We start from the raw sequence: 24,150 nt of genomic DNA, 5'->3' as shown, positions 1-24,150 counted from the left end.
CCCCATTCCACATTCCCACCAGCAGTGTATGAGGGTTCCCATTTTCCCACCACCTTCTTGTCTTTGCTGAGACATTAAGACCCCATCCCAAGTCCCTTTGGCCCTTTCCTGATACAGATTCCCTGGAGGCCTTCCACATGTCAGTTCCTAACATACAGATTTACATTCCACATGTTTCTGGCCTTTGAATATTTCTTTCTTTCTTTAAAGATCATAAGTGTATTAAAATTTAAAAGTTGTCTTACTTAATGTTTTTGTATGTTTGTGAAGTGAGGAAGGGAGAGTCTATATAAGGGTAGACATTTCTATAGGATCAGTCAACTGTTCCCGGAAGTTGAGCAGGTGAGTGCAATTACAGCAATTGTTGACTTGGAATTACAGGTGTGTTTACAGCTGGGAGCCAGAGTTTCTCTTCGGGGCTAAATTACTCAGACTGTATGCTGCTGCTGCTGCTGCTCTTAAGTCACTTCAGTCATGTCCGACTCTGTGCAGCCTCATGGACTGCAGCCTACCAGGCTCCTCCGTCCATGGGATTTTCCAGGCAAGAGTACTGGAGTGGGGTGCCATTGCCTTCTCCGACTCAGACCGTGTAGGATCCATTATTATGCTGAGCTCATCATATCCCACGTGAACTAACACATCTTTTTGTTAACGGTTATCTTTTTACAGGTGCAAATTTCCAAAAATAACACTGAAAAGAAAAATCCCAAATTTAGAAAAAGGAAAAGGTATGTTTTTTTAATGAAAAATTATTATGATAAAATATATATATGGTTTAATTTTTATATGACATTTCCCCTGATTCTTTTTTTTTAATTTATTTATTTTAATTGGAGGCTAATTACTTTACAATATTGTAGTGGTTTTGCCATACATTGACATGAATCAGCCATGGGTGTACATGTGTTCCCCATCCTGAACCCCCCTCCCACCTCCCTCCCCATCCCATCCCTCAGGGTCATCCCAGTGCACCAGCCCTGAGCACCCTGTCTCACTCATTGAACCTGGACTGGTGATCGATTTCACATATAATATACATGTTTTGATGCTATTCTCTCAAATCATCCCATCCTCGCCTTCTCCCACAGAGTCCAAAAGTCTGTTCTTTATGTCTGTATCTCTTTTGCTGTCTCGCATATAGGGTCATCATTACCATCTTTCTAAATTCCATATATATGCATTAATATACAGTATTGGTGTTTTTATTTCTGACTGACTTCACTCTGTATAATAGGCTCCAGTTTCACCCACCTCATTAGAACTGATTCAAATGCATTCTTTTATGTACCACAGCCTTCTTATCCATTTGTCTCCCGATGGACATCTAGGTTGCTTCCATGTCCTGGCTATTATAAACTGTGCTGCGATGAACATTGGGGTACACGTGTCTCTTTCAATTCTGGTTTCCTCGGTGTGTATGCCCAGCAGAGAGATTGCTGGGTCGTATGGCAGTTCTATTTCCAGTTTTTTGAGGAATCCCCACACTGTTCTCCATGGTGGCTGTACTAGTTTGCATTCCCACCAACAGTGTAAGAGGGTTCCCTTTTCTCCACACCCTCTCCATCATTTATTGCTTGTAGACTTTTGGATCACAGCCATTCTGACGGGCCTGAGATGGTACCTCATTGTGGTTTTGATTTGCATTTCTCTGATAATGAGTGATGTTGAGCATCTTTTCATGTGTCTGTTAGCCATCTGTATGTCTTCTTTGGAGAAATGTCAGTTTAGTTCTTTGGCCCATTTTTTGATTGGGTCATTTATTTTTCTGGAATTGAGCTGCAGGAGATGCTTATATATTTTTGAGATTAATTCTTTGTCAGTTGCTTCATTTGCTATTATTTTCTCCCATTCTGAAGGCTGTCTTTTCACCTTGCTTAGAATTTCCTTTGTTGTGCAAAAGGTTTTAAGTTTACTTAGGTCCCATTTGTTTATTTTTGCTTTTATTTCCATTACTCTGGGAGGTGGGTCATAGAGGATCCTGCTGTGATTTATGTCAGACAGTGTTTTGCCTGTGTTTTCCTCTAGGAGTTTTATAGTTTCTGGTCTTTTTTTTTTTTTTTTTTTTTAGTTTCTGGTCTTACATTTAGATCTTTAATCCATTTTGAGTTTATTTTTGTGTATGGTGTTAGAAGGTGTTCTAGTTTCATTCTTTTACAAGTGGTTGACCAGTTTTCCCAGCACCACTTGTTAAAGAGATTGTCTTTTCTCCGTTGTATATTCTTGCCTCCTTTGTCAAAGATAAGGTGTCCATAGGTGCATGGATTTATCTCTGGGCTTTCTATTTTGTTCCATTGATCTATTTTTCTGTCTTTGTGCCAATACTGTACTATTTTGATGACTGTAGCTTTGTAGTATAGTCTGAAATCAGGAAGGTTGATTCCTCCAGTTCCATTCTTTTTTCTCAAGATTATTTTGGCTATTCAAGGTTTTTTGTATTTCCATACAAATTGTGAAATTATTTGTTCTAGTTCTCTGAAAAATACCATTGGTAGCTTGATAGGGATTGCATTGAATCTATAGATTGCTTTGAGTAGTATACTCATTTTCACTGTATTGATTCTTCCAATCCATGAACATGGTATATTTCTCCATCTATTAGTGTCCTCTTTGATTTCTTTCACCAGTGTTTTATAGTTTTCTATATATAGGTCTTTTGTTTCTTTAGGTAGATTTATCCCTAAGTATTTTATTCTTTTCATTGCAATGGTGAATGGAATTGTTTCCTTAATTTCTCTTTCTTTGCTCTCAGTGTATAGGAATGCAAGGGATTTCTGTGTGTTAATTTTATATCCTGCAACTTTACTATATTCATTGATTAGCTCTAGTAATTTTCTGGTGGAGTCTAGGGTTTTCTATGTAGAGGATCATGTCATCTGCAAACAGTGAGAGTTTTACTTCTTCTTTTCCAATCTGGATTCTTTTAGTTTCTTTTTCTTTTCTAATTGCTGTGGCCCAAACTTCCAAAACTATGTTGAATAGTAGTGGTGAGAATGGGCACCCTTGTCTTGTTCCTGACTTTGGGAGAAGTGCCTTCAAATTTTCGCCATTGAGAATAATGTTTGCTGTGGGTTTATCATATATGGCTTTTATTATGTTGAGGTATGTTCCTTCTATGCCTGCTTTCTGGAGGGTTTTTATCATAAATAGATGTTGAATTTTTTCAAAGACTTTCTCTGCATCTATTGAGATAATCATATGGTTTTCATCTTTCAATTCATTAATGTGGTGCATCACATTGATTGATTTGCAAATGTTGAAGAATCCTTGCATCCCTGGGATAAAGCCCACTTGGTCATGATGTGTGATTTTTTTAATAAGTTGTTGGATTCTGTTTGCTAAAATTTTGTTAAGGATTTTTGCATCTATGTTCATCAGTGATATTGGCCTGTAGTTTTCTTTTTTTGTGGCATCTTTGTCAGGTTTTGGTATTAGGGTGATGGTGGCCTCATAGAATGAGTTTGGAAGTTTACCTTCCTCTTCCCCTGATTCTTGATTCTGTTTCTCTAGGGAACTATGTTCTAAATTTTCTAAAAGAATTAATAATATAAGTAGTATTCTTAGAAGTATGGAGAAAGTTTTATGTTTGTACAGATGTATTGAACTGTAAGTTTCAAAGATTAATATCATGTGAGTGACCAGATGAGAAACAGGTTTTAAATTTAAACATAGGTAGTACAAACCAGAAACAAGGGTGTATAATAAGTCATGGATAACAAGTTTTAGTGTTTATCATTGAACCAATTGCATAGGTTTTTTATTTTTTTATTGAATGGTAAGCAGTGCTTTGTGAAAAGGAGTCCTACTTAAAGACTGGCTTGATATGATAGTCCTTCTTTTCTTTTTTGTCCTTTTTCTGAAGATGAATAATTGCATTTTATAAAGGACTTTCACTTCCTAATCTCAGTTACCCTTCACAGTAACCCTATAAAATAAGTATGAAGTGTATCATAATTATGTCCATTTAAAAGATAAAGAATTTATGGCTTAAAGAAGTTATGTGACTTTCTTAGGATCTTCTGGTTAGAGAAGATGTGCCTGAACAAATGTTTTCTGACTCTAAATCATCAGTACAGTATACTGGGAAAAGCATGGATTTTGCAGTTTGACAGAATTCATTTCTGTCATTTTCAACCATTTTCCTATGTTGTCAAATTTCTCAATTTCTCAGGGCCTCAGTTTCTTCATAAAATGAGAGTAACAATAACTTAGTAGGTTTTTGGAGGGAGGATTATATGAAATAGGCTATGTAAAGTGCTGGGTAGCTTGTTAGTACGGAGAAGGCAATGGCACCCCACTCCAGTACTCTTGCCTGGAAAATCCCATGGATGGAGGAGCCTGGTAGGCTGCAGTCCATGGGGTCACTGAGGGTCAAACATGACTGAGCGACTTCACTTTCACTTTTCACTTTCATGCATTGGAGAAGGAAATGGCAACCCACTCCAGTGTTCTTGCCTGGAGAATCCCAGGGACAAGGCATCCTGGTGGGCTGCCGTCTATGGGGTCGCACAGAGTCAGACACGACTGAAGTGACTCAGCAGCAGCAGCAGCAGCTTGTTAGTACTTCTCACCTAGTGAGAGCTCAAATCAATATTATTCCCCTTTGGGTTTTCACTGCCCTTCTTACTGTGTAAAACAACCCTAAAAAAAGATACTTCAAGGTAAGAAATGTATATTCATAATTTACTGTTACCAGTATTCATGAATGATCATTTAAATATCCATGCTTGTTCTTAAAAAGTAAATCTGTCAAATTCTTTTTCCAGGAAAGCTGTTTTAAAATCCTGTTTTGAAAATGTTTGTTCAGATGATGCCTTATCAAAGGAAAACATGGGTATGTGAAGGCCTGTCTTGCTTTTAGTTCTTTTACCTATATTTAATTCCACCAAACGTGATTGTAGTCCTTTGAAGAAAACAAAATGTACATGTATATGTATATGAGAAACATTAGTGGCGTTCTGGTATTAATTTACATACTAGGGCTTTTCCATTGTCTTTAAATTTCTATCCTCTCAAATTAAATTTTGTCTGGCTTTGTCATATGTTTGATTTTTTTTTTTTTAAATAAAGCACTAGCAGTTATAGGAGGAAATACCAACATCAGTACATTTCAGTCTAGAATTCTCTGTTCCACATTTAGTCAGGGCTGCCAAAGGAGGGAAGAAAAGCAGAGCCTGGTGCTCCCATCTCAACTTGTCATGGGTGCTAGAGCACTGTAAGGAGAAGGTGGCCTGTAGGGGAAAAGCTTTTCTTTTAGAAGCACTTTACTCTTTCTACATTTTCCTTGGTCTTGAAAAGAGGCACGTGCTTGTTTGCAAGGTGGAACTTCGGCAGCCACACAAAGAGGTTTCATAGCCGATTAAACCCAGAGAAGCTTTTGGTCCTCACTTCCTCTCCTGTAGCCACTCCCACATCCTATGGGGCTAAATGCGCCATTTGTACAGTCTCATGGAACGGAAGGAAGGACAGAGTGGTTATTTTATATCTTCCTTTTCTCTCCTAAACCACTATAGAATTCTGTTGCTCTCCTCTTAAACTTACTGCTCCTGCTTTCCTGCTAATTAAGGTACCTCCTTTTTTGCAGAGGGAGTGCAGCTCTGTTCCTTTGCCTCACATGGTCAGCTCACATATTCCTGTGGAAACAAAAGTCATTTTGTCCCTAGAGTGAGTTCCCAGTAGGTGACCCTGACACCACAGCTGGATCATCCTCCCCTCCAACTGGCACAGGATCCTTCAGGAGAGATCCTAGGGCACCAGGGATCCAGGGACCAGAAGTGACTGCCCAGTCAGTAGTTTCCCTGCTGCCTGGCTCTGAAAGCCTCAGTAGCTCACTGGTCTGTGTCTCACTCCTCCAGTGCCATTTGAACTGAAGAGCAGAGCCATCTCATCTTCTATGTTCTCTGTCCACTTCCTGAAAGAGTGGTGCTTTTTCAGTAGTTTGCATCCTCTTCAAATTCTTTATTCACTACTCATATTTCTGTGGCTTCCTTGATCCAGGTCTCTGATGTCTCTCATTTCTTCTTAGCTTAAGGTAGGATCAGTCCTAGATCAGACAACAGAGAAAAATGATAGCATCTGACTCTTGAGTCTCAGCTCCACTTTGAGGCCCTCCTTTACACTCTGGGTGCTCACGTCTCCCCTTTGTCCTCTGCCCCAGCTGTGATGTGCCCTCTTGGCTTCATGCTCTGCAGTTGCTTCTCTCTCCCTTAGTTCGAGATCTCAGGGAGAGTCAAGTACATGCAACTACCCTACCTTTTCAGACATCAGTTTCTTCATCTGAAATAAAGAAAATGCAAGAGAAACTGTCTTATCCAAGAGAGAGAGGACTGTTTCTGGAAAACAACAGAAAAAGTTGAGGAATCATTAAATAAATGATTAAACTGTGTGTTCATGGGTGTGTAAAGATTTAATCTAATGCTGGGGTGGGAGATAAATTATGAGTTGGGGTTAACATATATACACTACTGTATCTGAAATAGATAAACAAGGGCCTACTGTATAGCACAGGGAACTGTACTCAATATTTTGTAATATTTTCTAATAACTTATAATGGAAAAGAATCTGAGAAAGTATATATATGTGTATGTGTGTATAACTGAATCACTGCTGTACACCTGAAACTAACACAACATTGTAAATGTACTACAATTTTGAAAATGGTTATAAAAAAGGATTTGATCTAAGAAATAACTATTTGTGAAGTATGTCTGTATTTTTGGGGAAATTGCTACCAGAAATATCTTGTATTATGTTTGATTGTCCCTGTAACCCATTTTCTTTCAGTGTTTAGGGACCAAAAACATCCATCTATGATGGTGAAATAATAATAGAATAATAATGATGATAATGATAAACTACACCTGTAACAGTTACTGTGTCTTCACTTTTCTAAACATTTCATATATATTAGTTTAATCCTCACAAGATCTGTATGAGATGAATAAGGTATATTTTATTATAATTCCTATGGTATCAGTGGAGAAACAGAAGCACTTATTAGGTTATATGCCTTTTCTAAGGTCACATAGCTTCTTAAAATTAATCAAAGTTTGCAGCTATTTCCTTGGTTGCTTTAGCAGAAGCTTAAAGCTAAATTTATGGTTTTTCAGTGTGGCTCAGTGGTAAAGAATCCGCCTGCCAATGCAGGAGACACGAGTTGGATCCCTGGGTCAGGAAGATTCCCTGGAGTAGGAAATGGCAACTTACTCCTGTATTCTTGCCTGGAATTTCCCATGGACAGAGGAGGATGACAGGCTGCAGTCCATGGGGTCACAAAGAGTCAGACATGACTGACCACACATGCAGTCACAGTCACATACAGCACTGCTAGTTTGTCAAAGCGTCTTTTTAAAATGTAATTATTGCCCTTCATATCCCCCTTAATGAAGAGATTTTTTTACTTCTCTTATTTTTAGTCTTTGAGCTTTGTCACTTGTTTTATTGTATCAGTGTTGTCTGTTGGTAAATACCTCATTTCTCTTTGTGGAGTAGGCAGTCTATAATAAAAGATTAACATATCATCAGTATCAGTTGAGTCACTCAGTTGTGTTTGACTCTTTGCAACCCCATGGACTGCAGCAGGCCAGGCTTCCTTGTCCATCACCAACTCCTGGAGCTTGATTAAACTCATGTCAGTTGAGTCGGTGATGCCATCCAACCATCTCATCCTCTGTCGTCCCCTTCTCCTCCTATATTGACATATAACCCTGGATTAGTTAACAGTCTACTAACATTCATGAGTAAATTAGCAAGGGATGTGTTCATCATCCACCTGGGACAGGTGAGCATGGCAGAGAATGGCTGATACAGAAAAGGTCTGGATGATGTCTGGATGAGCCAGGCAGGAGGTGAAGGCCTTAGGCCTGGGTGGGGGCAGAAGGCTGACAGGGGAGAAGGGTGCTGTCTTGCTATTGAAGGCAGACTTGGCCTGCCTGGTCTGGGTTGGAAGTTATCTTTATCCTCTGGGCCCTCCTGCCCGCCATGTCTGTTTGTTCTAGGTAGGCACCTTCTTCTTCATTCACTTGAGCCTGTAGTTCCCTCATCTCTACATTTACATCCTAAGCTGATAGAAGAGGCTTTGTGGTTCAGTTCGGTTCAGTTCAGTCACTTAGTCGTGTCCGACTCTCCGCGACCAAACAAATCAAAACCAAGTGCTTTTTCCTCCTCTTCACCTTCCTCCTCTAGAAGAATGGCTTCAATATTTCAACATTGAAATGGCCCTGAAAATTTAAGATGCTGTTTTTCAGTGCCAAGTTTGAAGTAACTGAACCAGTGGCCTCTTTATATAAAAGAGGAAATAGCTTCTTTAAACGTTTTAATAGAGAAGTAGAGAATAAAGAAAACTTCCTAAATATATATTGAAGGATTTTTCTAAAATAGTGACTGATTTATTGAGATAAACAGTAAGTTATTTCTTACCAGGAATGAAAAACCAGCACTAATTTATTTTATAAAAATTCATTTTAAAAAGCCAGATTCATACTTCAGTGGGAGAGATACCTTTTTTCTTTTTTCTTTATTTTTTTTCTCCCACTTTCTCTGAGTGATAGAGCAACTGTAATGGTACCACTTTACTCTCGACAACAAATTGAAGCAAGTCAGGAAAACTACCAGATAATCAGGATTGATAGAAGATGATTGGTCATGCAGTCAGCACAGACCTGCATTCTGTCTGTATCTTTGGAGATCATTGACCAATTTTGATAACCTTGTTTGCAGATTACAGTAACTGCAATTTCTGAGAATTATTTTTGGACTCTCTGTGTTTGCAGTATTAGGAATACCTTTTAGAAAAGCAAGCCTCGTGTTCTGAAAGCAGAATTTGACATCAGTCAAGTTGGTGTTATGAACCCTACTTGATTTACGAAGCCATCCATTACTTTGTCTACCCTTTGATCGAAAGGCAGTATACATGTTTTTCCAGATCACTTGAAAACAGAGAGCCTGCAATGGCACTCGGCAGTGACATTCATTATCATAAATTGACTGTATTTTAGTCTAGCCTTAGAAATACAAGGGCTTCCCTGGCCGCTCAGCTGGTAAAGAACCCAGCTGCAATGCAGGAGACCTGGGTTTGATCTCTGGGTTGGGAAGATCCTCTGGAGGAGGGCACAGCAACCCACTTCAGTATTCTTGCCTGGAGAATTTCATGGACAGAGGGGCCTGGCAGGCTGCAGTCCATGGGGTCCCAAAGAGCTGGACACAGCTAAGCGACTTTCACACACAACTTAGATAGATGTTTGTGTGCCATTTTTCCTTCACAGCAGAGCTCAAAATTCGTCTTCTCAACAGTGCATTAAATGTCACTATCAATTTCCATAGACTCAGACTGTAAAATAGGAAAACACAACATCCATGAGTGGGACTGGGGAACTGATGTGAAGATAGTCACACTCTTGTTGTTAAGTGACAAGTTACTAAGTAAGTAATCTGTCACAGAAAGAGGTGACTCTCAACAAAACTGCTTCCATGAAAATGGACTTACCTGTAGAAAATTCTAATTCAGAAGCCATGGTGTTGCATTCGTATTTTTTGATCATCTGCAGGTGATTCTTATGCCCCAGATTTGGAATACTGTTGTTCTAGGATGTGATAGCTTATACTCTGTGTTCTTACGTGTTCGCAGTTACCACAGAACACAGATCTATATGCTCACAATGCACATGTAAGTCGTGGTTTTTTGTTTGTGTTGTTTCTGAACATAGGAACTGATTCTGAGGTGTAGAATGGCTTATCAGAAAACTACTTTCAAAGTGTTTTGGGAGTTTTCCACAGAGGAGACCTGAGACTGGCTGGGTGGAGGTGGTGACAAGGATGGCTCGCTGGTCTGTAGCTCTTCTCTCAGATCCTTGACCCTTAGAAGGCACAAAATAAACATTTGTCAGTTGAATAAAAGAAAATGATAATGAAAATGGCTTTTTTTGAACTGGAACGTTTTACATTAATAATCTCTATTTATTAACTGTATAACACACCTAATTTATAAGAATACCTGTGCAAACTCACACACACACAAATGGATATGTATATCATATTACACAAATTAAAATTAATGTTATTGCTGGGAACACCTTGCTTCCATATTCACTGATGATATTTTAGCCCTGAAGGGTGTGTCCTGCTTGGGTTTCCATGAACTTTCAGCTGCTCTACGTCTGTGATGTGGTTTTTGGTGACCTGCCAATGTATAGTGGATGATGGGGTGTATGTCAGATTTGTATAACCAGAGTGGAAGATGATGGGGTGTGTGTCTTTCTCTCTGAGTCATGCTGCCCTTGGAAGACTTTTCAGGGCCCCATCTGTCTGCTGTGCAGGAGCAGGTCACTAGCCTCCTCCCTTGATCTTTACTTCAGAAAGATTCGATATCAATTGAAAATGTTTGTTTTATTTAAATAGGGAACTCCATTGATATTGTTAATCAGCAATCGGGTCTATAGAGTTATAATAGGTATTTATATCTTTGTTGGGAATATTATATCAGCAAGTTCAACAAATTACCAGATATTTTGCTTACTTACATATTTCTGTCACAGTAGCAGAAAAATCACACAGCCTTTATAAGTATGTGAATTAAAAAAAAAAAAAACTAGATTAGGCAGTTAAGATGCATTGATATTTTGATTAAGAATAAACTAGGGCTTCCTGGGCAGCTGAGATGGTAAAGAATCTGCCTGCAGTGCAGGAGAACTGGATTTGATCTCCTGGAGAAGGGAATGGCTACCCACTCCAGTATTCATGCCTGGAGAATTCCATGGACAGAGGAGCCTCTCGAGCTACAGTCCCTGGGGTCGCAAAGAGTTGGACACGACTGAGCAACTAACACTTTCACTTTACATATTCAGCCTGGATTTAGTCTTGACACTTAATTACTGGCTTCCCCTTTTAAACAGTAGTTTTAATAGTTTATTGCAGGGCTTAACAAATTGTGGCTCACGATTATCAGTTGTTGCTTGTTCTCGTAAATAAAGTTTTATTGGGACACAGCCACTCCCATTTGGTTGAAGGTGGCGCTGTGGCAAAGAATCTGCCTACCAATATAGGAGGCGCAAGAGACACAGGTTCAATCCCTGGGTTGGGAAGTTTCCCTGAAGAGGAAATGGCAGTCCACTCCAGTAGCTTTCCCTGGAAAATCCCATAGATAGAAGAGCATGGTGGGCTACAGTATGTGGGGTTGCAAAGAGTTAGAAATGACTGAGCATGCACTCACATATGCTTTCTAACAGCAGAGTTGAGTAGTTGTGATGCAGACCATCTGGCCCACAAAGCCTGAAATATTTACTCTCTTGTCCTTCCTAGAAAAAAAGTTGCTGATCCCTGGTCTTTAAGTAACAACTTAATTTGATGCCCTTGGCTTCTTATTTTAAAAATACACATGTATACCCATGGCTGATTCATGTGAATATATGGCAAAAACCACTACAATATTGTAAAGTAATTAGCCTCCAATTAAAATAAATTAATTAATTTTTTAAAAAATAAATAAAAATAATTTAGTGTCTGGGATACTTATAGTCTACATATAGCAAGAATGTCACTTGCATTTGTCAAGGAATAATTATAAAAGATTCACCTGGAAATCCACAGTAATTTTGCATCAAGCAGAGGCTAAAACTGAAAGTTACACAAAATACTTTTTACCTTGTTCAGTTCAGTCACTCAGTCGTGACCGACTCTTTGAGACCCCATGAACTGCAGCATGCCAGTCTTCCCAGTCCATCACCAACTCCTGGAGCTTGCTCAAACTCGTGTCCATCAAGTTGGTGATGCCATCCAACCATCTCATCCTCTGTCGTCCCCTTCTCCTCCTGCCTCATAACATTTAGAAAATGTCCTCTTTGAGGGTGGTTAAGATTATGAATTAGATAGAATTAATTAAGGTGTAGGTTTCTTTGGTTTTTTTTGTTTGTTTGTTTTTTACTATATTAACAACGTTTCTTTAGTTGTCTCTGAGACAGAATTTTTACTGAAAGAGCTGGAGCAAATGCTAGAGCAAGCCCTGGAGCACACAACCACCCAAAGGCAGTTTGAAGAGGAGTGCGGAGAGGAAGTGAATACAGGAGAAAAGGTAGGATCCATAATGACCATCAGGCCTAAAGAGCAACCTCAGATCCTTAAATGGCAGAAGTTGTTCCCGGATATTCATTTTCATTATATGGGAAATTCATTTCACTTCTGAAATGTGAGCCCTTGGTTATCATGAGGTGAACAAGAAACTAATAGCCTGTGGAAAAATCAGAATGCATCTGTCAGTCTTTGAAAAAAATATACTTGAGCCAAGGAGCTGTTTTATTTTGGGTCTTTGGGGCTGGAATGAAGAGAGATAGTGAGACTCACTGACGCCAGGGAGGTACTGATCTTCGCATTCAGGAGAAGCACCAGAACAAGAGGCCCCCCGGAAACCTGCCCTGCCTGGTCGTGCACAGGGCTGACCTCCATGGGGCATTTTTCACCAGATTCTATTTCACTACTCTTAACTGGGTAGTTTTTTCTTTTTCCTTTTGGCCAGCCATGTTGGGCTGAGAAAGGCCATGTGTGTTTCCTGTATTCAATACTTATCAATGACAGCAGAAATTTTAAGTTGGTTGACACATTGCTCAGCACAACAGCAAGCCCAGGTCATTAACACAGAGCAGCAAGGTAGCAGGTGTGAAAGAAGTCAGCCGTGAGGCAGACGCTTACACAGGTGGCCCAGCTGTTCCCTGTGTGGTTAGGAGGGAAATGGCAGTGAGGAGCTCTGGGTCCTTCCAGTTTCATTCCTTTTCTCATTTCTTGTTTGGCTGTCCACTGTGCCTGGAGTCAGGAAACAGGGGATGGGAGACGGGCTCGGGATACTGTCCTTGTGTCCCCTTCCTGGTCCAGGCAGTGAGGACTCAGGACTGGCTAAGGTTGCCTGTCACTTGCCTCAGAGGATTGTTAAATGAGGCAAACCAGAAAAAGTGCTTTGCAGAGTAACTGACTCCTAAGACTGGCCATTATTACAGACGAGAATTGGCAGTGGCAGCCTCTGGAGGGAATAGGAGCTAAGAATTCCTCACCTGGTCTCTGTTACCACATCCTCACTTTGCAAAACTACCCATCCCCAAGTCTTCTGTGCTGAGGTGCAGAAAAGGTGGCTTCGTAAATGGACAAGATTGTTCATCCACTTTGGCTGATTTCATTCATAACTTCAGCAAGAACAAAGATGATTCTTAAAGACTTCCTAGATTAAGTTACAAATCATGAAAATGCACAAAATTTGCTGTTGAGATCAAACTGTAAAGGAAAATAAAATTTAAATAAATAAAATTATTGGTAAAAACACTGAGTTGAAAAACATAATTGTTTTCTTGGTCAGCGATCTCAACTTGTTCTTGAATTGCCATGAATTGTGAATACTATTTCTCTGATTAGACTCCCTTTAAAAAAAAAAAAATCTTGTTCTCTCTGTAGATCTTACCCCTCGTAGAACAAGAGCTATAGATTGGTGACATTTATTGTATACATGTAGTTAATATATAAATTATTCTTTTCTGGCAAATGTGTATTTTGTTTGAGCACCATATGGTTTTGTGCAGTGTTTTTTTTTCCGTCTTAGCAGTTTGTCTATTCAAAAATACAGGCAGGTTGATTTTTATAGAAATGTCCTGGAGCTTTTATAGCCACAAAATTGGCTTCTATTTTGCCATTATAACTAGTAACTTGATAGAACAGAAAATTACTTCTGATTTTTATGTCTTAAGGTAAAATACATAGTTTTAATACATCACCAGGCAGGAGCTTGCTCTTTGTTTTAGATTCCTGTAATGTTTTATGCTTTCAAAAGGCATTTAGGAATTATAAAAATTAACTGTTTTAACTTGCTGGCAGGCAGGTGAGTGCTGCCTGCTGACTGGCTCTAAGCCTCTCTCCACACAGAGCTTTAGAAGCCTGGAATTCATGCCAGGTTGGGGTACTTACTGCCTTGTTCACTTTTAAATGAGGAGAATAGCAATGAGACCAGCTGTCAGAGCTGGAGCAATTTCCAGCTTATAGGTAAAGAAATGATCACCTAAGGGATTTCTTTTCTCCTTTCTTTTCTTCCTTCCTTCCTTTTTTTTTTTTTTTTGTGTGTGTTAGTAGGAAAAATTAATATGGCTTCCAAAGGTAATACTGTTTAACACTGAAGATGTGTTTTGTTTTTAGAAAGTGGTTAAGTGTTTTGGTAAAGAAAGTGGTCTTTTATAAGCTAACACACCAGAAGAGGATACACCTGATAATTTTGAAGTTCTGAGCATGTTTATTCTCTGGGCAGATATTGTTTGAGCTGTTTTCAAAGTTGTGAATGTGATGTTTTCATCATGCATTTCATGTGTGAGGTTTCAAGTTGATTACTCTCAAGCATTTATACTAATGAATTGAGAATAGCACCATGAACAAAAGCATACACACATGGATAATCAAAATCCATTTTTGTTTGTCATTCAAGTACTCAGAGATTGTTTTCCTCAGTAGACTCACCTTTCTAATTATGTTCTTAGCTAACATTAACACTGGTTGACATGCCCTGACTTTGAAAAAAATGGAAGGGAATTAATTTCAGACTGTTATAAAATCCACCTAAATAATTCACAAACTAGATAATCCATATACAAATAAGACAGAGTTTACGGAATACCTCTCTGTGTTAAAAGGTACACTTTTGATACATGAAAGTAGAAAGTACTTGTATAAACTGCATGAGTTTTGTTTTGTTTTGTTTTTTTTCCACATTGTGTGGGAAGTTGCCTTTGCCTTTAACGAACCTTGAAGTTGTAAATCTCGTGTGTGCATGTGTGTGTTTGCCTTGTTTTTACCTGTGTCCTTTCCAACTAAACCAGCGCACACACTTACTATTTGTAAGGAATGCAGGTGCTTATGAGAAGACGGTCATCGGAAGTGTGACTAAAACAGTTTTCACTTGTATTCTCCATAATGGTCAATTTAAAAATAAAAAACATAGAAAACTTGCAGAATTTTAATTTTAATGATCACATTTTTCCAATTCAAAAAGTTAAAGCTAAAAATGTATGATGTCGAGGAGCAGAGATAGGACTAAATATTCAGTTACTTTTACACTGACACTTACTGTATATTATATTTTATGTGGGGATCATTATTTGACCACCAGCATAACAGAACACCTTGTTAAGGAGTTACTGACACTTTTATATTTTGTTCAGATAATTAAGCCTGGTCTTCAAGTAAATTTGATGACTTCTGTGGTTATTTTTACAGTTACCTAAATGTGGCCCTGAAGTTCCTGCAGGCAGCTCTCTTGAAAACCACTGTGAAGAGGACTGTCTTATAATTGATGGGCGAAGGTTAAAGGCTGGAGAATGTATTGAAAATATAACTAAGAAGTTTAAAGAAATAGATGCTTTGATGTCTGAATTATAAGGCATTATAATGCCCTATCTTATATAGGGCATTATAAGATATTTTCAAAAGTTAATTATAAAAACATTTACATCTTTACATTTGCCCAAAGTTAAAACTTAAAAATGTTTTATGAAACATTTTACCAAAGTTGTTATTTATAATAACTTTCTACTTTGTATTTTGAGAATATCCATTGTTTTGAGAGAGAATCAGGTGGTATTTAAATTAATGTTGTAATTTTAGAATCTGAGAACCCTGATATTTATATTTGTAGATTTTTTTCTTGTTTGCCTTAATTTTAAAATAGTTTATGAAACTTACTTCACAAATACATGCTTTATAATGATTTAATTTAGATCCTTTGTTCAAGTGTGGCTAACTTAAAATGACTGCTAATGCTATTATAATTCTTACAAATAATTCAGATCCAATATTCTTAGAGAATGTATATTTGTAGTAGAAATAAGCTACTGCAAAATAAAAGGAAATAATAAAAAATAATTGTGTAATAGAATTGGAGCTTTTCTAAAAAAACAAAAATGTTAATTGCCTTATTATTTTGGAAACAGTCGTTTCAACTACAGTTCCCAAACTGACAATTTAGTTGAGTCTGTGAAGGGTCTTTGGAAGATCAGAATCCTGGACCCTTCCCTGCTGAGTCAGAATCTCTGGAGGCAAGGATGGGAAATGCAATTTAAAATATAGAGATAAGTTAAACATCTTCACTGTAGAAAAATCTAAACAATATAGAAAAGTAAAAGGTACATCCTGCAATACCACTCCCCTAACATCCCCCTGGGAGCCCCGTTCCTTAGGGGTCCCTGTGAACGCTCTGGTGGGTGTCCTCGATCAGGTCCTTTGCTCATCAGATGGTGTGTGTGCACAACCACCTCCAACTCTACACTCTAGCTTTGGCTCCTTCTCTAAATCACTCCTTGTCCCTGGGGGCTTGGGTGGGAGAAAGGGCATTCCACGCACTTGAAAACGTGGAAACAAAGACCAAAGCTTGAGGAGAGAGGAAGAGGGAGCATCCAGGACTTGCTGGTGGTTGAAGTGGCTGGAGTGGCATGTGATGGGAGAAGGTGAGCATCAGAGCTGAGCCAGGCTTCTCTCCATCAGTAGAGTGGAGATTGCTGTGAAAGGAAAGGTGATAATCTGCAGAGAGTGAGGAAGCAGTCTGAAGATGTGGAAACTATGCAGCTTATGATGGTGACTGGCATTGTCTCAGAGCTTCTCTCTTCTGGCCACCCTGCCATGCCTCTCCAGGGCCTCATGGACCAGCATGTTCCTTCCAGCAGAACCAGCGGGGACACACTTGCTCCTATGGGCCTGGGACCAGGGCTTCTGTGTGATTATCTGCCTCTAGGGCAGGCCGCACCCTACATGTAGAGCTAGAGCTTCTTGCTGTGCCCAAACGAAAGCTTTGTAAGGAAATTGTGTCTGCCTCCCAGGGGAAGTTACACTCTTAAGTACCCTAGTTACACTATACCAAGTTTAATATATGAGGTGTAAAGCAATATGTCAAGGCCTTCCGCTCAAGCATTTGGGTTGGAATAAGAGCCTGCCTTTGTCCAGTTTGAAGAGGCTAACTGCTCCTTTTGGAATGAGTTGGGCCACACCATCCTAGTCTACAGCCTCTGTGAACTTACGGAGAGTCTGCCTCCACTGGAAGCTGAGTCCCCGGTTAGATCTGCAGACCCTGGAGAGCTGAGCACCAAAGCCAGCCTGTTGCCCATGTTCCAGGAAGACCTGGTCCATTTGCCCCAAGAAGCTGAATTTGTGATTTCCATTGGTAAGAGGCTTGCTGCTGTTTCGTTCCTAAGCTAAGTCCTACTCTTTGAGACTCCATGGACTGTACCCCGCCAGGCTTCTCTGTCCATGGAATTTTCCAGGCAAGAATACTGGAGTGGTTTGCCATTTCCTTCTCCAGGGGATCTTCTCAACATAGGAATCGAACCCAAGGCACCTGCTTGGCAGGCAGATTCTTTACTGTCTGAACCACCTGGGAAGCCCAGTAAGAGGCTTAGCTCTATCTTTATTGGAGACAAACTGTACTTTTAATGGATTCATCTCTTTTGCCTCCAGTGCATGTATGTATTTGCAGAAATCTGTGGTGTCTATAGCCTTGGCCTTACTGGCTCTGCAGTGGCAGGTGATGGCCCACGGACAGTTAATCCATCCACTGTAGACCTAGGTGCTGTCATAAACTTTCTAAATCAGTCTAGTTTTTGTAGAAAGAATTGGCAGTTCACTCTTTCTAGAGGAAACTTGCATTCAGGTACCTGAGGTGACCCTATGTAAGTGTTCCAGTTAGACCATTCTGCCATCTACTACCTCTATCAAATAGCTGGTAATCCATGTCTCCACCGTACACTGGGGCTGACAGGTGGTAGACTTCTGTTCCAGATACTCCCAGGCCAGTAGAATTTGCACCTGTGGCCCTTCCAAGGAACAGAGGTAACATTTTGAAAATTCTCAAAATAATGAAGTCCTGCTCTGTCATTTCTCTCTGTTGGGTCCCAACAGGAGACACAGTACAATTTAAGAATTCTCATATTTCTTTAGGGCTGAACCAATTCTTGATGCCTTTCCATAGAGTTCTAGAAGAGTTGGTCAGTACAGATAAACTTTATCTTAAGGTCCAAGTGGGACATTTGCCCAAGTGGGCAAATCTGAATATTAGGATTTTTCCATCTCGTGATTTGTTGCATGGTAAAAACACTCGAAGTGGTGAGCAACATAAAGAGAAAAATTTTGAAAAAATGAGTTGTTTGCTTTAAAATTCATATAGCAAGTTACTATAAGCAAGAGACATGCTCAAAACAAAAACTAAACAAAACAGTAAAAGAAAACCAAATACTGTATACTGATGCATACATGTGGAATCTGAAAAAATTGATATACATAACCTTATTTACAAAGCAAAAATAGAGACACAGGCATAGAGAACAAACATATGGAAAAGAAGGGGCGATGAATTGGGAAATTGGGTTTGACATATCTACAATATTGATACTATTAATATGGGTAAAGCAGATCACTAATGAGAACCTACTGTACAGCACAGGGGACTCTATTCACTGCTCTGTGGTGACCGAAACGGGGAGGAAATCCAAAAAAGGGGGTATATATGTATATGTGTGGCTGATTCACTTTGCTGCACAGCATAAACTAATACAACATTGTAAATAATTATACCCCAATTAAAAAAAAAATTGTAAGCAGCCCAAAAATTGCTACTTAGAAAATAAAATTGTTATCTTCAGCCAATCCAGGCAGGAAAAGATTTTTAAATTAAGATATAGCATGGGGAGAAAGGTTAAATCCAGGAAATGATTGTTGAATGGTATAGCAAGAGAGACAAAAGACCAAATTCAGGTGACTTGCCAGAAAACATGGCTTCAGGGCAAAGACCCACACGGGTGTGGCTGTAACACTGCAAAATATGACAGAATGACATTTAGTAGATCTGCCAGTTGGACAGAGGCCTGGGTCCACTGCCACAGGATGTACTCAAAGTGCTAGTGATTCAGTCTGGAGAGAAGCATGTCTTGGAAAAAAAATAACAATGTGATTTTCACACATGGGGTGAACCGCAATTGAATACATAGAAAATCCATTAAGTTGTAGAGAAAGTGACGCTATCAAAATCCTACCAGCCTGAACTAAGAGAAACTGAAATGTTTGAGAAGGAACAAGACCTCTGAGCCCCCGATTTTCTTCAGGTGGGAAGCAAGCAGGGCAAACTTAGCTACCCCAAACAGGTGTAAGTTTCAATGTCCTCTTAGGAAGCAACAAGAAACATGAAGACAAGGTATCTCAGAGGACAGAGCATGGACTGGGGTCTCACCCCTCCCCCTGACCCCACTGTTCCTCCCCTTCCTTGAAAGAGAACCAAGAATCAAGAACCAAGAACCAAGAACCACTTTCTGTAATGGTGTATATAGGAAAACAATCTAAAAGGAGTGGCTATTTTCTGGGCTCCAAAATCACTGTGGATGGTGACTGCAGCCATGAAATTAAAAGATACTTACTCCTTGGAAGGAAAGTTATGACCAACCTAGATAGCATATTCAAAAGCAGAGACGTTACTTTGCCAACAAAGGTTTGTCTAGTCAAGCCTATGATTTTTCCTGTGGTCATGTATGGATGTGAGAGTTGGACTGTGAAGAAGGCTGAGTGCCGAAGAATTGATGCTTTTGAACTGTGGTGTTGGAGAAGACTCTTGAGAGTCCCTTGGACTGCAAGGAGATCCAACCAGTCCATTCTGAAGGAGATCAGCCCTGGGATTTCTTTGGAAGGAATGATGCTAAAGCTGAAACTCCAGTACTTTGGCCACCTCATGCAAAGAGTTGACTCATTGGAAAAGACTCTGATGCTGGGAGGGATTGGGGGCAGGAGGAGAAGGGGACAACAGAGGATGAGATGGCTGGATGGCATCACTGACTTGCTGGACATGAGTCTGAGTGAACTCCAGGAGTTGGTGATGGACAGGGAGGCCTGGCGTGCTGCGATTCATGGGGTCGCAAAATGTTGGACACGACTGAGCGACTGATCTGATCTGATCTGGTACGTACAATTGATTCCTTTTCCTGTACACCTGAAACTAATATAGTGTTGTAAATCAACTATATTTCAATAAAAATATATATATAAAAATTTTTAAAGCCACTTCCTACTTCCATGGCAGGGAAATTGGTCTACTTTGCCTAGAAGGATTTCGGGTTTGCTGAAGATCAGGTTTCTGCTCTTTGAATGGGAATGGCTATTGTGATTATCTGTCCCCATTGCACTGTTGCTTGTTGCGTGGGTGTGGGAGGGGGTGGCCAGCAACTTGTATTTTAGTTCCCAGGTCCAGCCCAAACCTGTACCGTGTGTTTTTCATGGAGTCCTGAATGTTGCGCCTGACGCCATGACTGGGTGAGACTTCTGCGTGCCCTTGGGTGGAGGTGGGGATGTTTTTCACGTTGTAGGGATATGAATAACGTGGCCATGGAGGTGGGCAGAAGCTGACTGGGTTATTGGCCCAGTTCTTTGCGTCTTCTTGCATCATGGCCTCGTTACGGGCAGCATGTACTTCCCTGCCTTGTGACATTAGGCTCGGTCTTCTGCTTTGACTCCATGAAATAGGGCTGAAGGGACGGTGCCAGTTTTATCAAGGGATGGCCTTTTGAAGCTTTGCATGTTTCTTCTTTTCCTCTTGTGCTCCTGCCATTACCCTGAGAGGAACAGGTCCATTACCCACAGAGGAACAAGCCCTCTGGGAGGGGAGAGACCAAAGTGAGGACTCAGACCCGAAGACCTGCAGAAGGAAGCAAAGCTGCCCCAGGGGACCTCAAGAGCCACGGGATAAAGGGTTATTGCTTTCGGCCACTGAGTTTGGGGTCGTTTACCGCACAGCATTATTGTGGCCGTAGTTCTCTGACACACTTGGCTTCTTGGTCCCAGCAACAGTCTCACAGGCCAGCTGTGGAGTCTGCCTCCCAACTGTACCCGCAGCATTTTCTCCTTAGGCGGGAACTACTGTCAAAATAGTCCTGCCTCCTGGGTGGACCCGGAATGCTGGCCTGAGGCCTCCTGCCCGTGACCTTCCAGCAATACCCGGACCTGGCCCAGACTGGCCCCTCAACTGGGAGGGCTCAGCCTACCCCCCGCACTGCCCACGGTGCTTGTCATAGCCACGCGTTCCAGGAAACAACTCACTCAGAAGGACAATGCAGATAGTGGAGTGCAGTTTATTATACGACAGGCCCAAGGCAGAGTCTCCTCATAGCCAAGGACGCCGACCAGTTTTTGTGAAAACCATATGTACCCTAAGTGTATGTGCCCAAACCCACCTCCCCAAATTCCCTGAAACTAGTCAGAACAAAGGAAAGATACAGTCAAAGTTAACCCGTGATTTGTATGCCTAGGTAGTTAACAGTGGACAATTATCAATAGGCCTGTGGTCATACCCCAATAAGCATAATAGAATGTATGATTCTATTCAGTTACACAGATTATTAGGGTATTCTTTTAGGCTATGGAGAGTCTAGGTACGAGCCCTAGGGCTTTTCCATCCGGAGGGCCTGGTTTTCCAGTTGGTATGTCTTTTCCATAGATACTGGGCATATAGCTCAAAGTCCACAGTCTGGCCCAATATGGAATCCTGCTTTCAACATGGAGCCTGTTCTGTCTGTTTCCTCCTTCATGCTGAGTTGTGCTGGTTTATTAAGGAGGCAGGATAAATATATAGATATTATCAATAAATAGGATACTACCACCACCAGCATATCACTAAGGGCCAAAAGAGTGAGTCACTTATTCCGTGTAAGTAGTTTTAGATGCTACAATAATCCCATAGAGTGGATATATGCCCATAATGTTGCAGTGTCTCATTTGACAAACATTTGTGTGCTTTTTCCTCCCCCTTGCCTTTGCCCATGTCTTCCTTCTACTTTGGCATTGTGTCACAGGATTGTGAGTAGCAAAATCTGTTTCGGTCCAGATTTTACCTACTAACTTGTCTAAGTCATATAGCCAGTAAGTGGAAAGGGCAGAATTTGAGTACATTTCTCTCTGGTTCCAGATCCCTTGCCCTAAATTACTGTCTATATTATTTAATAGCCTGCTTATTAGCTGGGTAGTCGAATGATCATCTAATGTCCTCTTATGCAAAAAGGGGTGGGACTTTCTAAAGCAAAGCATTATTATGAGGAATAAGTGAAAAATTTTATGTGAAAGTGCTCTGTAAATCAATTTTATCTTTTCTGCTGAAGGAAACCAAATATGTATTTAAGGATATTGCAGTTATAATTATTGAGATTAAATATAACTATACATTTGAAATGATCACTTGTCTTGGTTTTGAATTACTCCATCTGCTAGTCATCAATATCAGATTTCCTTGTTTCTCTATTTTAAATTAATCTTTAGCAGCACTGCAATCTTCTCTCTGATGGGTATGTGAACAGCAGTGTCCGTCTTTTAAGAGGCATCTTAACTGTTTAACTTTAGCAATGGGTTTAAATCACCTTACCTTCCTCACAGACATTCAGTTGAATAAAGAAAAGAGGTGGGGATGGATCTTAACACTGACGAGTAGTGGCAGGATTCTGTATGACCTCGGATGCGTTCATGCCTTTCACATAGAGCCAACGTGTGTTTTATCACATTCCAGCAAGGTGGAATTTGGACTCTGCCTCTGAAATCCTTTTGAAAGCCAGGAGGCTAACCAAAGTATTTGATCAGAATTAGTCTGTTTTAGCAGTGACACTTGCTTATTGTGACAGGCAATTAACATCAGTTCAGTTCAGTCGCTCAGTCGTGTCCGACTCTTTGCGACCCCATGAATTGCAGCATGCCAGGCCTCCCTGTCCATCACCAACTCCCAGAGTTTACTCAGACTCATGTCCATCGAGTCAGTGATGCCATCCAGCCATCTCATCCTCTGTCGTCCCCTTCTCCTCCTGCCCCCAATCCCTCCCAGCATCAGAGTCTTTTCCAATTAACATATATACATTTAAATTTTGTAAAACAACCCTCTTGCAATTTACAGAGGAAAAGGAGCCAGCAGGAGAGACACGTGTGGCTCCGCCCTCCAGTCTGGAGTCTTCCACTTAGGGATGGGGAAGTGGAAACAAATAGAGGAGGTCCTTGGAGCAGAAAGTACATGTGAAAACTGAACATCTCAATGCAGAAAGGAGTTCTCTTCTCGATAGCTACAAAACCCCTTATTGTAACTCCTTCCTCCTTCTGTGTGTCCCTGAGAAGCTGCACCTCACCGACCCTGAGGTCAGCAGACAGCTTTGGACTTGGGCTGTCAGTAGCTGTTCATGGAGGGAGTTTAGCCAAAACTAGGCTACCCTCTTAAACTCCCTTACAAAAAGTGGTAAGTTTTAGTCGCTCAGTCGTGTCTGACTCTTTGCAACCCCATGGACTGTAGCCTGTCAGGCTCCTCTGTCCATGGGATTTTCCCAGCAAGAATACTGGAGTGGATTGCCATTTCCTTCTCCAGGGGATCTTCCCAACCCAGGGATCGAACCCGGGTCTTCCACATTGCAGGCAGATTCTTTACTGTCTGAGCCACCAGGGAAGCCCTTATACCCCATTATAGTTCCTACTGAATTGCAGAGAAGACCAGTGGCAGTGACACCTGATATTTATACCCACTAGGTCTTGTCCTGAGGGGACTCAGTGCTTCCACCACACAACTGGCTCAGACTCTAGGGGCTCCAGAAGACTACTGTGTCCTCTCTCTACTTAATGCCCAGCTGCCTGCCTGCGCCGCATAACCCCCTGTTCCTGCATAACCTCTGCAGCCACACTTCCCACTGTGGTTGAAGCTGAGATGGGGGAGGCACAGGAGGGGAGGCTGGCAGGGGACCCGTATCTTGGACAGTGGTTCTCTAAGTGAGCCAGTGAGCTCTTGGAGCCCTTCACCGGGGGTGGGGGGGGGCAAGGCTGTGTTTCTTCACGGTGGGGGCTGCCCACACCCTCCTGCCCCCCTTGTCCATGGACTTCCAGGCCTGTCCAGCAGCCACTGCTGTCGGCTGTGCCAGAGTTGGAGGATACCTGGTCTATGCAAGCCTGACCTTGTCCCAGCAAAGGAGCGCTAGACGGTGAAGGCACAGCAGTGCCTGACGGCAGGTTATATGGAAATTGAGCTCCAGTTTTATGAGGTGGAACATGTTGAGGCGGAGATTTGAAAGCAAAGGAGGGTGTGATTAATTCTGCTTGCAGGAACAGCCTCCTGGAGAGGTTTCATTCATTCCTCCATTCAGTGACACAGGCGTTGG

At 40.9% G+C, this 24,150-nt stretch overlaps 1 protein-coding gene across 1 annotated transcript in view; it reads left to right on the top strand.

Annotated features, from left to right (window-relative positions):
- ZCWPW2 (zinc finger CW-type and PWWP domain containing 2) overlaps nucleotides 1–15,887 on the top strand; it is a 142,811-nt gene extending 126,924 nt beyond the window's left edge. Inside the window, exons 6-9 of the mRNA XM_027523645.1 lie at nucleotides 670–728; nucleotides 4,764–4,831; nucleotides 11,938–12,062; nucleotides 15,230–15,887. Of these exons, the coding sequence (XP_027379446.1) occupies nucleotides 670–728; nucleotides 4,764–4,831; nucleotides 11,938–12,062; nucleotides 15,230–15,391 (414 nt within the window). The 3' untranslated portion in view covers nucleotides 15,392–15,887. The remainder of the gene's footprint in view (nucleotides 1–669; nucleotides 729–4,763; nucleotides 4,832–11,937; nucleotides 12,063–15,229) is intronic.
- Nucleotides 15,888–24,150: the final 8,263 nt, after the last annotated feature.

Source organism: Bos indicus x Bos taurus, chromosome 22 (assembly GCF_003369695.1).
Source record: "Bos indicus x Bos taurus breed Angus x Brahman F1 hybrid chromosome 22, Bos_hybrid_MaternalHap_v2.0, whole genome shotgun sequence".
In the NCBI taxonomy this organism is placed as follows: domain Eukaryota; kingdom Metazoa; phylum Chordata; class Mammalia; order Artiodactyla; family Bovidae; genus Bos; species Bos indicus x Bos taurus.
This window is presented reverse-complemented; position numbering and strand designations above follow the sequence as displayed.